This window comes from Lissotriton vulgaris, chromosome 2_1 (assembly GCF_964263255.1).
Source record: "Lissotriton vulgaris chromosome 2_1, aLisVul1.2, whole genome shotgun sequence".
Taxonomy (NCBI): Eukaryota; Metazoa; Chordata; class Amphibia; order Caudata; family Salamandridae; genus Lissotriton; species Lissotriton vulgaris.
This window is the reverse complement of record NC_141687.1, coordinates 1,237,110,264-1,237,125,112: the sequence shown is the minus strand read 5'-3', so window position 1 is coordinate 1,237,125,112 and position 14,849 is coordinate 1,237,110,264. Positions and strand designations below refer to the sequence as shown.

The window sequence follows — 14,849 nt, the reverse complement described above, 5'->3', positions numbered from 1 at the left end:
TTGCACAAGTATAAAGGGAGTTTTGGTCCAATAGCTTTGGATGAAGTACAGAAAGGGAAGTTGTGCATTCACAGACCACAGACATGTTATGAGAATGTCAACGTAGGTCATACCACGTGTAAGCATACTTTCTCTTTGGAGTATTATGCAAAGGATTTTTTGCAGAGCATGGTACAAGTGATTCCGATGGTGTATTTTGTTTGTGGAAGGAATGCTTATGTGCGATTGCCTGAGAAATGGTACGGAACGTATTATTTAGCAATCATTTTCCCCAAGATTTACCATATAGAAGATTTAGACTTGATCGAAGGAGGACAACATGTGATAGTGAAGCGAGGTGAAAGTGCAGGAGCTATAGTTGGAGATATTTTTGGAGCAATGATACCCACCTTGGGAGTGATTCTGAATGACATGAAAATTCGAAGGTTGGCGACTGTTGTAGATGAATTATCCATGAATACAGCTAAGTCCTTAGTGTTGGTTGAGGGTGAGATGTTATCGATAAGGACTATGGTTTTACAAAACTGTCTTGCTTTAGACGTCCTTCTGACAAAGAGGGAGGAGTTTGTAAACTTTTAATGGTTCAAGAATGTTGCACTTATATATCAGACAACAGCAAAGATCTGGAGACATATATAAGCAACATTACTGCGATTCATTATGAGATTGAGGACTTGACTGAAGAGACAGTGTGGGAGAAGATTGTAAAGGGTTTTGGCAAGGTTGGAAGTTGGCTTGCGAATCTTGGGAAAGGTATTCTTGGTTACATTTTGAAGCCCATAATAATGGTGGTGTGATATGTGATTGGATTGTGGAGACTGGTTAGAGCGTACAAGTGGTATAAGTCAAGCTGACTGAAAAGATCGACGAGAATGCAAGAGAGGAGGATGGAGAGACTGCAGGACAATCAATATCAAAGTTTGAAGAACATGGAGTTACTCAGAAGAGGGAGAATGGCAACAAGCTCTGTGTAAATGGATTCTTCCCTAAGGGTGGAGTAGACTGTGATGATACGGGTCATCAAAGGGGGGAACTGAGAGAGCGCCATGTTATTCTTGAAAATTGTAGGGGTGCACCATAATCCTGAGTAGTCAGCACCCACATATTTAGAGGGTCTACTAATGTAGTTTAGACTTATAATGTTAGGCTGAGAGTCAGCATGATATATATATGGATGTGTTTATTAATTAAAGACTAATGTAGCGTTCTAATCGAAATGTCGTGTTGCCTAATGTAGAAGAATAATCATATGTGAAATGTCATATTACTAATGAAGTGCTTTTGAAATGTATACGTGCTTATTAAGGAGTGAATTAATATAGGCTTCTAATAAGAAAGGTAGTGCTTACATTGAAAGCAAGATCAATACTCCATAGTGGTGAAATGTAATGTTTTGTTGTATTAGAAATGTCTTTAAACGTGCAAAGGCCTGGGACATGTTAAAGCCAGTAGAGGCCTAACTGTATTTTCTTTTGTTAGCTTTAGTCAAGAAGGAAAGATTTTCTCTCTTCCGGGAAGAAGCTGTCCTCAGCAAAATGTTGAATTGTAACTTCGAATGCTTGTAGAGATGTTTCCATGTATTTCAGCTTGCAGGTGCAGGGCCACAAGGTTTGTTAGGTAGAAGGGTCCATTTTGTAGGAGTTAGGATAGAAGGCGCGAATGGAGAAAAGCTGCCAAAGAATTTGGGAGTGTAACATTTAGCGAGGAAGGTGCCTGAGACCCAAGGACACACCAACGGACGCTGGATGGAAAGGTGCCATACTGGAAAAATCGGAAGATCTTCACCTGCCAGAGGGGTGTACCTCTGGGATTTTGTATTAGGGACAGCTCCCGAGGATGGAGGGCAGATCTTAGCTAGGAAACGGACAGAGCAGGATGTAGAAAGCTGTAGAGCGAGAGTCTTGGGAAACTTAGGGCAGAGTGGGGTGTAAGAAGGAGCATCTTAGAACGAGCTCGACAGTTAGACTATTTGCCCGAAGAAAGTGAATGTACTTCTTTGGAAGTCTTCACCGCTGACACCTTTACGCTTGTCTGATGGGAATGTTATGTAGGGATGACACCTTAGAATAGTGTAGGGACAGACTAATCACTTACTTTTTGCTTTTTGGAAATGCAGTCCAAACTACAAGCTGGGACTGTTCTTGGTTGCCTAATATTACTTGAATTGACTTTGCTGTTTATTCTGAGTCGTCTGAGAATCTTGCGTAGAATTATGTTTGTATTAGTGCCAGTTTATTTTTTGAACCTCTTGCTGAGATTTTGTATGTCCAACTATTTTTGGCTTTGCAATAAATCTTTGAAACTTCAGTTCGAAGCCAGTGGTCCTTTGAGTTTAATTTGGATTTGATGGTGAAGTTGTTCAAAGCTGTTGTAAATCTTCCCATTATTCTTCTAGAACAGGGAAAAAGGTCCAGCCGACCTGGTTTGGGGTTCTAGAGATGAGTAGGTAAATCTAGATAAAAATCCCAGCTTCCCCATCCTGCCCAAGGAAGCAGTGCTTAATTTGTAAAAGAATAAATGTTGAGGGACCAAAGTTTGCTCAGTAGGCCGCAACTGGCGCTATTGACGGTCTGAGTGCCAAATTGCGAGGAAAAGCTGTCTTGATTCCACTTCATGCCTCTTTAATCTACCACCAGAGACTCCCTTTTTATAGCTCACTATTTTTATTTTCTTTATAGTTTCTGCTTTCTCGTGTTTTTTCCATTTCTCTCTTCCTTCTTCTTTCTCCCTTTTAAGTTGTTCTCGCTCTTGCTCTGGATCAAAGTCTTACGAGGAGACATAAAGTTCCAGTCCCCAAAAATATGGACCATTGAGCGCCTCTTCAAAACACCTGCTCAAACTAAACACAGTTTAAGGCGTCTTTGGAGCGGCAACCCCTAGTGATTCCATGGGAATGAATTGTGAGTCTCACTGCGTCAAGATCGGTTTGATACTGCCCAGCCATAATATTGTCTTCACTTCCCTTGAAAAAGAGATGCATGCTGTCCAGCCTGTGGAAGTTTTGGAAAGTAGATTATTAGTAGTAGCAGATATGCATTTACCACTGGCGATAATTCCCCTAACATGCTATAGGGCTCAGGACAGGTCCTAAATATTATTCCCATGCTCAACCCTTGGTAGCTTGGCTGCGAGCAGGCAGGCTTAACTTCAAAGACATGTATATAAAGCATTTAAAAACACCAATTCAGTAAAGAATCAAGACAAAAGACACAATAAAAATTCAACACCAATTTATCACAAGCATTTGCAATGCAAAAGGTGTTGCATTTGAGAGAGTTTAAGCTATTGGCATTATAAATGACAATGCTTTTATTTATTTGTTTCGAAAAATTACAGTTAAATACAAGGCATTGTCATTTACAATGCCAATAGCTCAAACTGTTGTAAATGCGAGACCCATTTCATTTTGAAGAAGCTGCCGTCATTGTTCAGGACTGCTTGGAAACTGAAAGCATGCATGGTGTGCTGAATGGGGCAGGAAAGCATGTCGTGCCTGCAGTAGGAGAAACTCATTAAAGAAAATAGTGCTTACAGACTAAATAAGACAAACCGTGTATTAACAGAAGTAAAAGGGCCAGTCCTCATGGGAGGTTTAAAATGAAGACAAGGCGGAACTAAGTAGGACCTAACAAACCTATTAATGAATCAGAACCCAGCATTTACAAAGGACAATGACACAAGCCAATGAAAAATATGGGCGGAGAATGGGTGGAGCTTCAAGTCCATGCTCGAAAACATAATACCTCGCAGAGCAGTGCATGCGCTGCCCAGGCTCAACCTAATATTAGGAAATATTTTTATATTTAATATGACACCAAAACAAAAAAATCCACTGTAGAGAAGCAGAGATATTCATTTTTAAAGATTGGACACGTTCTAGTGCTTAGAAACCAATAGTACCACTTTTGGACATGTGGTTGCCTCTGTCAGGGACAACTTAACATTTAGCAATTGTTCTGGAGGATTTAACGCCAGGCTCGTGCAGCCCCCTCCAGTTGGCTTCATCCTGTAAGGACCCTCTTCCTGAAGTTCCTCTTACAGGTCCCAAGTGTACAAAACACAATCCAAAGGTCTGGAATCTCCATGAGGGTCCTTGAAAGTTTGGGACTTCAGTTCCCACTATCAACATGGACAAAACCCATACAAATCCACTGGTAGTACTCCAGGCTGAGGATTCTTTGTGGAGATGGTCCAGGTTAGCTCTGTTAACATGTACCTTGCAGTGAGTCCACTCTTTAGTCCGTTCAAAGCAGGTTTGATCCACAGGGCTGCAGTTTCAAATGGTGCAAAAGGCAGAATCTTCAGAGTGCAGGGCCTGGTGAATGCACGTCAAACTGTTCAGCAGGGGCCCTTTTGTTTCTCTTAGGGTTCAAAAAGCAGATCTGAGAGGCACTGCCCTTCTCAGATACTTATTCAGTGTTCTCTGGGGTCAACTAGGAGGGCACTCCTGTCCAATGAGGTTCAGGGCATCACTCCCGAGCATGACTACTTCCTCCAAAGTGTGGCATAAGGATATCCCAGAAAGCACAATCTCTCCAAAAATCAATATATCATAATTTTCAGCAGAGGGGGCAGAACTAACTAAACCAGCCCACAGGATGGCTTCATCTGCGTAGGTCTACTACCCTTGGGCTGCGGAGCAGCGGGCAGAGGTTTAAATGAAAACTGATTTCTCTGGTTTGTCTCCTCCTTACCTTGAACACCATTATTTACTACCCCTCCCCCTGGTTCTGGCATTCCTATGCCCAGCAACCTCTCCTCCAAGAAAAGCTTCCTGAACCCTGGGTTCATTTATCACCTCTTCAACGCAGCCAGGCTAATCCACTTATATCTCAATCAAAGGCAGAGCAATAGAGTGGTGAATTTTGTTTTACAGACAAGAAAGTCTTAACATGTATTTCTGTTCATTGTAGAATACATTCAACAATACCATATTGATGGATTTCTCATTTCCATTCTACTGAGTCCTTTAATCCGAGTTTTATGGTTTTTCTTCCTCTAATTATTTGCTAATAACCTTTTCCAATGTTAACCTATGGGCTGGGGATCTGCAATGGAAAAATAAACTGGGCAATTTGTTCATTACCAAGGCCTATAAATCATGTTTTACAAGGACCCTGCTTATACCTACAAGACCCCGCCACCCCTGGAACACTTAGGAAAGACTTCAGGGGTTCTGGGTATATCAATATTTTGCAGATCCTCATTTCACAGTGCTCTACCACAAAAGTCGATGTTGGGAAGCACTGTACTACAATGTGGGGAGTGAAATGTGCAATTTCACTTACCCCAGGGCATATAAAAACGTTTTTATAAGTATTGTCCTTATAAGTACCTGACCCACCACCCCTAGGTTGACCCTGGGGGTACCTACCATGCACAAACATTGTAGTTTATACATTTTTACGTGCCCAGATCTGACCTTTGTATGCATGTTTGCATATAGTATGACCATAGATCAAGTTCTTAAGATCTCAGAAGGATCTTATCGACTTGAAAGGTGTCCAATATATTTAATCACTTATAGGGGGTCACTCTGCAACTACGGTGGGGAGAGAGGTGGTTGTCCATACTGTGTCTCGACTCTCACCAAATTAACAGGCGGACTGTAGACATCTATCTTTCGAAGGGCCAATATATGAGGGGACATTATGAACTCCATACAACCACTATCAATGTAGGCATTCATATCTTGTCCATATCACAGGTCATGCCACACTTGCATGATCACTTAATAGAATGAGAACTATGCCATACCTGGAAGCCCTCAACCCACTCACGTGGAATGAGGGAAAAGAGGGGTTTACAGGTCAAGTAACCTTTTGTAATGGATACATTACAGAGATTTTACAAAATTGTAAGCAAATCTAACTACTAATGTAACACATTACTTAAACATTTTTGCATTATTAAATAAATGAAAACTGTGTCAAAATGCAAAAGTCCTACTTTGCATGTAAGAAAAGAATGAAAATGTGTTGAAAAAATACCTCTTTTTAAATGCATACTATGTTATGAATAAACAGCGTAGCTGTTATTCTGTTTATTTAAAAACAAATATATAAAGCTACCAGCATTACCCGCAGTGGCGGCTCCTCGAGTTAGTGCTGCGGTGCGGTGGGGCGGGTGGGGGAGGGGGAGAGCGGTGGGTAGCAAACTCCTGCATATGGCCAAACCAAGTTAAGTACATAAATATATAATTAAAATGAATTACATTGCGCTTGCTGCACCGCCTATTGTATAGCAGCGCTCGCAGTGTAATTCGTTTTATTTATTTATTTATATACTTAACTCGGTTTGGCCTCATGCTGGAGTTTACTACCCCCCCAACCGCCCCGCAGCACTCCCTCAAGGAGCCGCCACTGTTTAACCACATCATGACACTTAGAAAAATCATCATGCTGTGCTGCTGTGCAACATGGCTGAAAAAACATTGACAAACCAAATAGATTTAGCGTTGGCAAGACCTATTGGCTTTGCCAGTGCTAGTTGTCAATAGGGAACACACCTTGAATCTGTCTGTGGCACAAGTGGTGTGGTTGCGCCTTTTTGACTCAATTATACCTCAGCAATCCTCATGAAGGTGTCTGTGTCTGATAAGGGTCAGCAACCCCTTGAAAAACATACCTCCTCTTCCATAGGGAGTAATGACCTCTATATCCGAGTCAATAAAAAACACAGTGTACCTCTACAATAAACACAAATGCATTTATTTCACTGAATACATTCAAAGGTCTATCCCGATTCAGTGCTTGCTAATATACTGCTGTCAAATACAACCGTGGACGATTCTTACTATATCAATCCCACGATCGCGAGGTCGCTTTTCCTGAAGTTTAGATAGGGCATTTTGACTACTGCCATTTTCACTTCCTCTTGGCTCGCATCTATAAAAATTGTGTCAGTTGTGTCGTTAGTTTTCAGAGTCAGACGAACACTTACTGTTTTTCTGCCCAGATCTCGATCGATTGCGCCTGTGTGTCGAGTTTTGGGGATACCACCAACCAGGAAAACGCAGTACGAATCTACAAAAGCAATTCTAGCACTCCAGCGGTAACTGCTATATCCACATTTATGTAGACAGCGTGGTGGATTCAACTGCATCCACTGGCCTTCTGTCCCTCTCAGCCCATCCTGTAGTGTTAGGCATGATCCACTGCCGCTTTCAGGACTGAAACTGCTTTTTAAAACATTCTTACATTTTTACTACTCGGATTTCGGCTTTATATGTTGTGTACATTGATTATTTATTTATTGATACATGTTTTCTTCTTGATGCGAATATACTGTATTGTACGTTTTAGTAATACTGTAGTACAATTGTTTTTTATCATTTATGTTTATATGTTGATGGATTTTTAAATTCGATCTGACAACAACAAATGAAACGACTCATTTGTGAGTGACAGACAAGTGAAGTTCTACTTCGCATGGTAAATCATTCTCAATGAGAAAAGAACACATCCTCTCACTGACTCCAGCTTGGCAGTGAAATCTGGTAAAGTGGCAAATTGTCATACCTGGAGGGCACACTCCGGCGCACATCTGTCCCCAGTGGCATTCCGTTGAGGAGCTGTGGTTGAAGTTTTGGCCTTGAGGGGTGAATTCCCAGCTGCCAGCTAGGCAAAAGTGTCCCGCAGCGCACCGTCCTTGCCGCCTCCCTCCCCTGCACGAGATGAAATTATCTTTGAATCATATTAAGGACAGACGCAGTGTAAATACAATAACCAAACAGAGCAAAAAATGATCAAATCACACATCAAGCGAGTTAACAGAGTTGACCTTGTCAAGTGTCGCAGTGCAGAAGCCGAATGGCTCAGTAACTAGATGAACCCCGTGGCCATTGTGTTCTGTTGTGAGCCTTGTTTTATTTTGGGGTTAGCACCTATCCTGCCTAATTCAACACTGTGGGCCTGATTGAAGTCAGACCGCTATCATCCCGGGAATGGGGATCGCCTGCCTATAAGGCAGCGGTCCCATATATGGCATTACAATGCGGCCGCAAGTGCCATGTTTTTCATTGCGGCGGGTGCTGCTGGCTGCAGCACCCGCTGCAATGAAAACAAGCATTGGAAATGCAATAGGTCTCGCATTAGGAAAGTTTGAGCTATTGGTATTGTAAATGACACTTTTTTTATTTATGTGTTGGTTTTGAAAGTAGCAAAATTAATAGCTTTGTCAGTTACAATGTCAATAGTTTTAACTTTTGCAAATGTGACACCTATAGCATTTGTAATGCAATGTGTGTTGTATTTACGTGACTTAGATGTATTGATATTACAAATAACAATGGCTTTTAATTTTGTAAATAATTAATACTTAAATAAAAGTTATTGTAATTTATAATGGCAATAGCTTAAACGTTTGTAAATAACTTTTGTGAAGATTATGTTCAGTGTATTTTATTGTGACGAAAATCCAAGAACATTGCATTTGCACCTAAACACACACAGAGCCACACACATATAGATGTGGTGGTGGTGGATCTGGGGGATATGGTGGTGGTGGATGTGGTGGTGGTGGTGATGGCGGATGTGGGGGTGGATGTGGTGGTGGTGGAGGTGGTGGATGTGGTGGTGATGTTGGTGGATGTGGTGGTGGATGTGGTGAAAGTGGTGGTGGATGTGGTGGTGGTTGTGAAAGTGGTGGTGGATGTGGTGGTGGAAGTGATGGTGGTGGGTATGGTGGATGTGGTAGTGGTGGATGCGGTGGTGGATGAGGTGGTGGATGAGGTGGTGGATGTGGTGGTGGATGTGGTGGTGGATGTGGTGGTGGTGGTGGATGCGGTGGAAGTGGTGGTGGTGGATGCGGTGGAAGTGGTGGATGCGGTGGAAGTGGTGGATGCGGTGGAAGTGGTGGATGTGGATGCGGTGGTGGATGTGGTGGTGGATGCGGTGGATGTGGTGGTGGTGGATGCGGTGGATGTGGAGGTGGATGCGGTGGTGGTGGTGGATGCGGTGGTGGTGGTGGATGCAGTGGTGGTTGTGGTGGATGTGGTGGTGGATGTAGTGGTGGTTGTGGTGGTGGTGGTGGTGGATGTGGTGGTGGTGGATGCGGTGGTGGTGGTGGTGGATGCGGTGGTGGTGGTGGATGTGATGGTGGTGCATGTGGTGAATGTGGTGGTGGATGTGGCGGTGGATGTCATGGTGGATGTGGAGGTGATGGTGGATGTGGTGGTGGATGTGGTGGTGATGGTGGATGTGGTGGTGGATGCAGTGGATGTGGTGGTGGATGCAGTGGATGTGGTGGATGGGGTGGATGGGGTGGTGGTGGTGGATGGGGTGGTGGTGGATGTGATGGTGGATGTGGTGGTGGTGGATGTGATGGTGGATGTGGAGGTGATGGTGGATGAGGAGGTGGTGGTGATGGTGGAGGTGATGGTGGATGTGGTGGTGGTGGTGGTGGTGGATGTGGTGGTGATGGTGGATGTGGTGGTGTATGCGGTGGTGGTGGATGCGGTGGTGGTGGATGCTGTGGTGGTGGATGCGGTGGATGCGGTGGTGGATGCGGTGGTGGTGGTGGATGCGGTGGTGGATGCGGTGGTGGTGGTGGATGCGGTGGTGGTGGTGGATGCGGTGGATGTGGTGGTGGATGTAGTGGTGGTGGTGGTGGAGGATGCGGTGGTGGTGGAAGTGGTGGTGGATGTGGTGGTGGTGGTGGATGTGATGGTGGTGGATGTGGTGAATGTGGTGGTGGATGTGGCAGTGGATGTCATGGTGGATGTGGAGGTGATGGTGGATGTGGTGGTGGATGCAGTGGATGTGGTGGTGGATGCGGTGGATGTGGTGGATGGGGTGGTGGTGGTGGATGGGGTGGTGGTGAATGTGATGGTGGTGGATGTGGTGAATGTGGTGGTGGATGTGGCGGTGGATGTCATGGTGGATGTGGAGGTGATGGTGGATGTGGAGGTGGTGGTGGATGGGGTGGTGGTTGTGGTGGATGTGGTGGTGGATGAAGTGGTGGTGGGAGTGGTGGTGGTGGTGGATGCGGTGGTGGTGATGGATGCGGTGGTGTTGGATGTGGTGGTGGTGGATGTGGCGGTGGATGTCATGGTGGATGTGGAGGGGATGGTGGATGTGGTGGTGGTGGATGTGGTGGTGGTGGTGGATGTGGTGGTGATGGTGGATGTGGAGGTGGATGCGGTGGTGGTGGATGTGGTGATGGTGGATGTGGTGGTGGTGGTGAATGCGGTGGTGGGGGTGGTGGTGGATGGGGTGGTGGTGGATGGGGTGGTGAATGTAGTGGTGGTGGTGGATGTGGTGGTGGTGGATGCGGTGGTGGTGGATGCGGTGGTGGTGGAAGTGGTGGTGGATGTGGTGGTGCTGGTGGATGTGGTGGTGCTGGTGGATGTGGCGGTGGTGGATGTGATGGTGGTGGATGTGGCAGTGGATGTCATGGTGGATGTGGAGGTGGTGGTGGATGTGGTGGTGGTGGTGGATGTGATGGTGGATGTGGTGGTGATGGTGGATGTGGTGGTGGATGCGGTGGATGTGGTGGTGGATGCGGTGGCTGTGGTGGATGCGGTGGTGGTGGTAGTGGTGGATGGGATGGTGGTTGTAGTGGATGTGGTGGTGGATGTAGTGGTGGTGGGTGTGGTGGTGGGTGTGGTGGTGGTGGTGGATGCGGTGGTGGTGGTGGATGCGGTGGTGGTGGATGTGGTGGATGACATGGTGGATGTGGAGGTGATGGTGGATGTGGTGGTGGTGGATGTGATGGTTGATGTGGTGGTGGTGGATGTGATGGTGGATGTGGTGGTGATGGTGGATGTGGTGGTGGATGCGGTGGTGGTGGATGCATTGGTGGTGGTGGATGTGGTGGTGGATGCGGTGGTGGATGTGGTGGTGGTGGAAGTGGTGGTGGATGTGTTGGATGTGGTGGTGGATGTGGTGGTGGTGGGTGTGGTGGTGTATGTGGTGGATGTGGTGTTGGTGGATGCGGTGGGGGTGGTGGATGTGGTGGTGGATGTGGTGGTGGTGGATGCGGTGGTGGTGGAAGTGGTGGTGGATGTGTTGGATGTGGTGGTGGTGGATGTGGTGAAAGTGGTGGTGGATGTGGTGGTGGTGGTGGATGTGGTGGTGGATGCGGTGGATGTGGCGGTGGATGTCATGGTGGATGTGGAGGTGATGCTGGATGTGGTGGTGGATGTGGTGGTGATGGTGGATGTGGTGGTGGATGTGGTGGTGGATGTGGTGGTGATGGTGGATGTGGTGGTGGATGTGGTGGTGGTAGATGCGGTGGTGGTGGTGAATGCAGTGGTGGTGGATGGGGAGGTGGTGGTGGTGGATGGGGTGGTGGATGTAGTGGTGGTGGGTGTGGTGGGTGTGGTTAAAGTGTTGGTGGATGTGGTGAAAGTGGTGGTGGATGTGGTGGTTGTGGTGGATGTGGTGGTGGTGGGGGATGTGGTGGATGTGGCGGTGGATGTCATGGTGGATGTGGAGGTGATGGTGGATGTGGTGGTGGATGTGGTGGTGGATGTGGTGGTGGTGGATGCAGTGGATGTGGTGGTGGTGGTGGTGGTGGATGCGGTGGTGGTGGTGGATGCAGTGGTGGTGGTGGATGGGGTGTTGGTGGTGGATGCAGTGGTGGATGGGGTGGTGGATGGGGTGGTGGATGTAGTGGTGGGGGGTGTGGTGGATGTGGTGGTGGTGGGTGTGGTGAAAGTGGTGGTGTATGTGGTGGTGGGTGTGGTGGTGTATGTGGTGGTGGTGGATGCGGTGGTGGATGTGGTGGTGGTGGTGGATGTGGTGTTGGTGGATGCGGTGGTGGTGGTGGTACCTGGGTTGGGTTGTTTATAAATGATGTGATTGCAGTTCATCTATTTGATCTCCTCGACGACCATATGGTTGTAGGAAATGGTATATGTATTGGCCATGAAATAAAATACAGTTAAACCTAAAACAGCAATTTGTGGATTATAGATAGTCTCTGTGGGCCTAATGTATGAAAGGATTTTTCTCGTCTCTATGGGGAATATGTGTTAATGTATAGGGGCCTTTGAAGCTCTGTCACCTACATGCCCTTGCAATATGGTGATATTCCCTTTCTATTCTGACCAAGCAGAATTTTAATGCTACCATTTATAGAAGTGGGAAGTGACGAGCAAAACGTTTTTGAATTCCTGTAAATCGAAGGAGTTTGTGGATGTTCTGTACTTTTTGCATGGTCGCACCCTTGAACATAGTACTCCTGAAACTCCACAGAACTATCTGCAGTGGCGGTTGGTGACATTTAAAAATGATGCGGCACACAGTCAAGCTCACAAACACACATACAATATCATAAATACATCAACACAAAAACACAGTCAAGCACAGAGGGAGTTAGAAAATGCAAAAAACATAGAAGTTTCACTTACCTTTGAGCACGTCCTCACTCTCTCCAGTCCGCGACTCAGACTCATCTAAGCAGGAGGTGACGTAGCAAAGCAAACTACACTGTATCCAACCCAGACACTGATCAGAGCAGCATCTGGATTGGCTGGTGCAGGCTAGCTCAGCGCTTTGAAAGGCACTGGGGTCCTGTGCCTGCTCTCCAACCCAGGTTGGAGAGTTTGAACTGCTAATGTCGGTTTGGCCGTATCAAGGTAGTTGGCCAAAATAACATGTGCATTTCAAAGTGAAGGCACCACTCGTCATTGTTTGCATTTAGCAACAATGACGCACTGGCCCTGACCTTTCCATTCGGCAGAAAGCTGGAAAAGGAAAGTGGTATTAAACCATTTTATTTTCCAGCTTTCTATGCAGCAGTGTGTGTGTGTGTGTGGGGGGTGGGTGGGGGGGGGGGTGTGCTCGTATGGAGGCCCCGCCACTGACTGTCTGTAGTATTAACCTCCGTGTGAGGGTTCCAATGACAATTCATTTTAATTCTGTTAATCAGAATCCAGATGTGCAGCCTTTTACTTTTAAAAAAAAACATTTTTAGGAACCTAATTTTGATTTGGTTCATCATTTTTTTTGCCTCTGGTCCCTTTTGGTGTCCAGGAACTATCATGGCTGCTTCGGGGTGGGGGTTGTTGGACCTGTTGATTTCTCTAGTAAAGGAGAGATGCGCTGGCACAGCAGCTGCCCTAACATGTCGGAGAAACTGTGGAATTGGAGGGAAAATCTTTATTTGGATGAATGTTGGTGGTGCTCCAATGTCTCCGACATGTTGATGAGATTAAAACTTCCTTACTGAATAACGTGATGCACGCTCATGTGTCACTCGTTTGTTCCAAAGCACTGTGGTAGTTGTGCGAGGCACCACAAGGGCCAGAAGGAGTGAACTTGTTGCAAAGTATAAGGAAACTGTTGACTGTATTGTGTAAAATACGGTTTGCAGATTACATGACTATAAGTGCAGTTTTGACATAGAGCTTGTCAAATAGTGCACATAAATACATATGTGTTTTTACATGCCACTCGGTCAATTGCAGTCTTTCAGGACAGAACTTTAACAAAACTGAGCTCAAATTGATTGTAAAATGGCAATTGAAAGGAGGATGCAGAAAAAGATGTTGGAAGCGCAAAAGCAAGGCTTTTAAACAAAGCAAATTGGATTGTTTTCGAGACTGAAATGTATGCTAGTAAAAGATTCAGTGATCCCGGCTCAGAGCGCTGGCTTCCAAATATGGGCGGAGCGGGGAGAGCGGCAGGAGGGTGTGAAGCAGCAGGGGCCTGAGACGCGGCCGCCTTTGATGTGGTAATGCAGGCAAGCGGCTGGTGGCATTGTGCACGCGCTTTCACATGCACTGGAAGAAATCGCCTGGGAATCGCCTGATCTCGGTAAGCTCTGTTTATGCTGCTATATATCGAGCTCCCGCTCAATGCGCATGCGCATTGAGATAGGTCGCTCGACCTAAAAATGCAGGGTTTGCATTTCCCTGCACTACGTGGCAGGCACCACGTGGTGCCTACCACATGGTGCAGGGAAATGTAGGGGGGCACCTATGGTGCCCCCCAAAACCAAAGTGCCTGGGGGCATGGGGGGTCCTCTACGGAAAGGCTGGTGGGGATGGACCATCGTAATCCCTATAGCGGTGCCTGGTAGGCCCCCCTGCCATTTCAGGGATAGGGAGGCCTTCCGCCGCACCGGCTGGCTCAAGGAGCCCATCGAATGCGTGGCGGTCGGAGTTTCCGACCGCCACGGTACCGTCCGCCATAACAATATGGCGCGCAGAAAATGGACTCACAATGGGGGTGAACCTGCCACCAACAACCTGTCTGTGGCGGCTTCACTGCCTTCGTAATTAGCCCCTGAGATCGAGGTACTTCCCTGGTGTGTGTAAGCTCATCTCCGAGACACTCTCCTCCTCCTCTGCACGCACCAGGTATTCCACAGCTCATATTGTTGTTGTGGTTGTATGCATTTGTACAGTTTAGGTGTTTGTGAATGTTTAAGATTGCAAATCATAACCTCTAACGTATCAATACAAAGCCAGCAGGACTCAGGATGGAAGTTCTGGCAAGATCAGTGTTTGAACTTATGCTTTTGACATGACCCATGCTATTCGAAACACTGCAAGCGTTATAGGGGAATACCATGTAACACCTTGCTACTTACTTTCTTTAACCCTGTCAAGAGTCAAATGAGCTGCTGTTAAAACGTCAACAATGCGGAAGAAGTGTATTTCTGGGAAAAAGGAGGTGGGGCAAGGGCCTGTGTGCCACCCAATCAGTTCAGTTCAGTTGTCTTGATTTCGATTGTTTCATCATAAAAGACTTTGTTCATTAAAAATACATCCATAGGAAAAGGAGTACAATAATTCATTAAAAAGAGGATAAGATACATATTTATAAAGCATTAAAAAAGTACTAACTTTAAAAATTGAGATTAATGCGGCATAAAAACGAGGTAAAAATACAGTAGTT

The 14,849-nt window shown here is 46.1% G+C and overlaps 1 protein-coding gene across 1 annotated transcript in view; it reads right to left on the bottom strand.

Moving 5' to 3' along the window:
* The window catches only part of LOC147732424 (uncharacterized), a 2,559,122-nt gene that overhangs the window by 829,499 nt on the left and 1,714,774 nt on the right, over window positions 1-14,849 (bottom strand). The window contains exon 75 of the mRNA XM_086954262.1: window positions 7,521-7,666. Within this exon, the coding sequence (XP_086810388.1) occupies window positions 7,521-7,666 (146 nt within the window). The remainder of the gene's footprint in view (window positions 1-7,520; window positions 7,667-14,849) is intronic.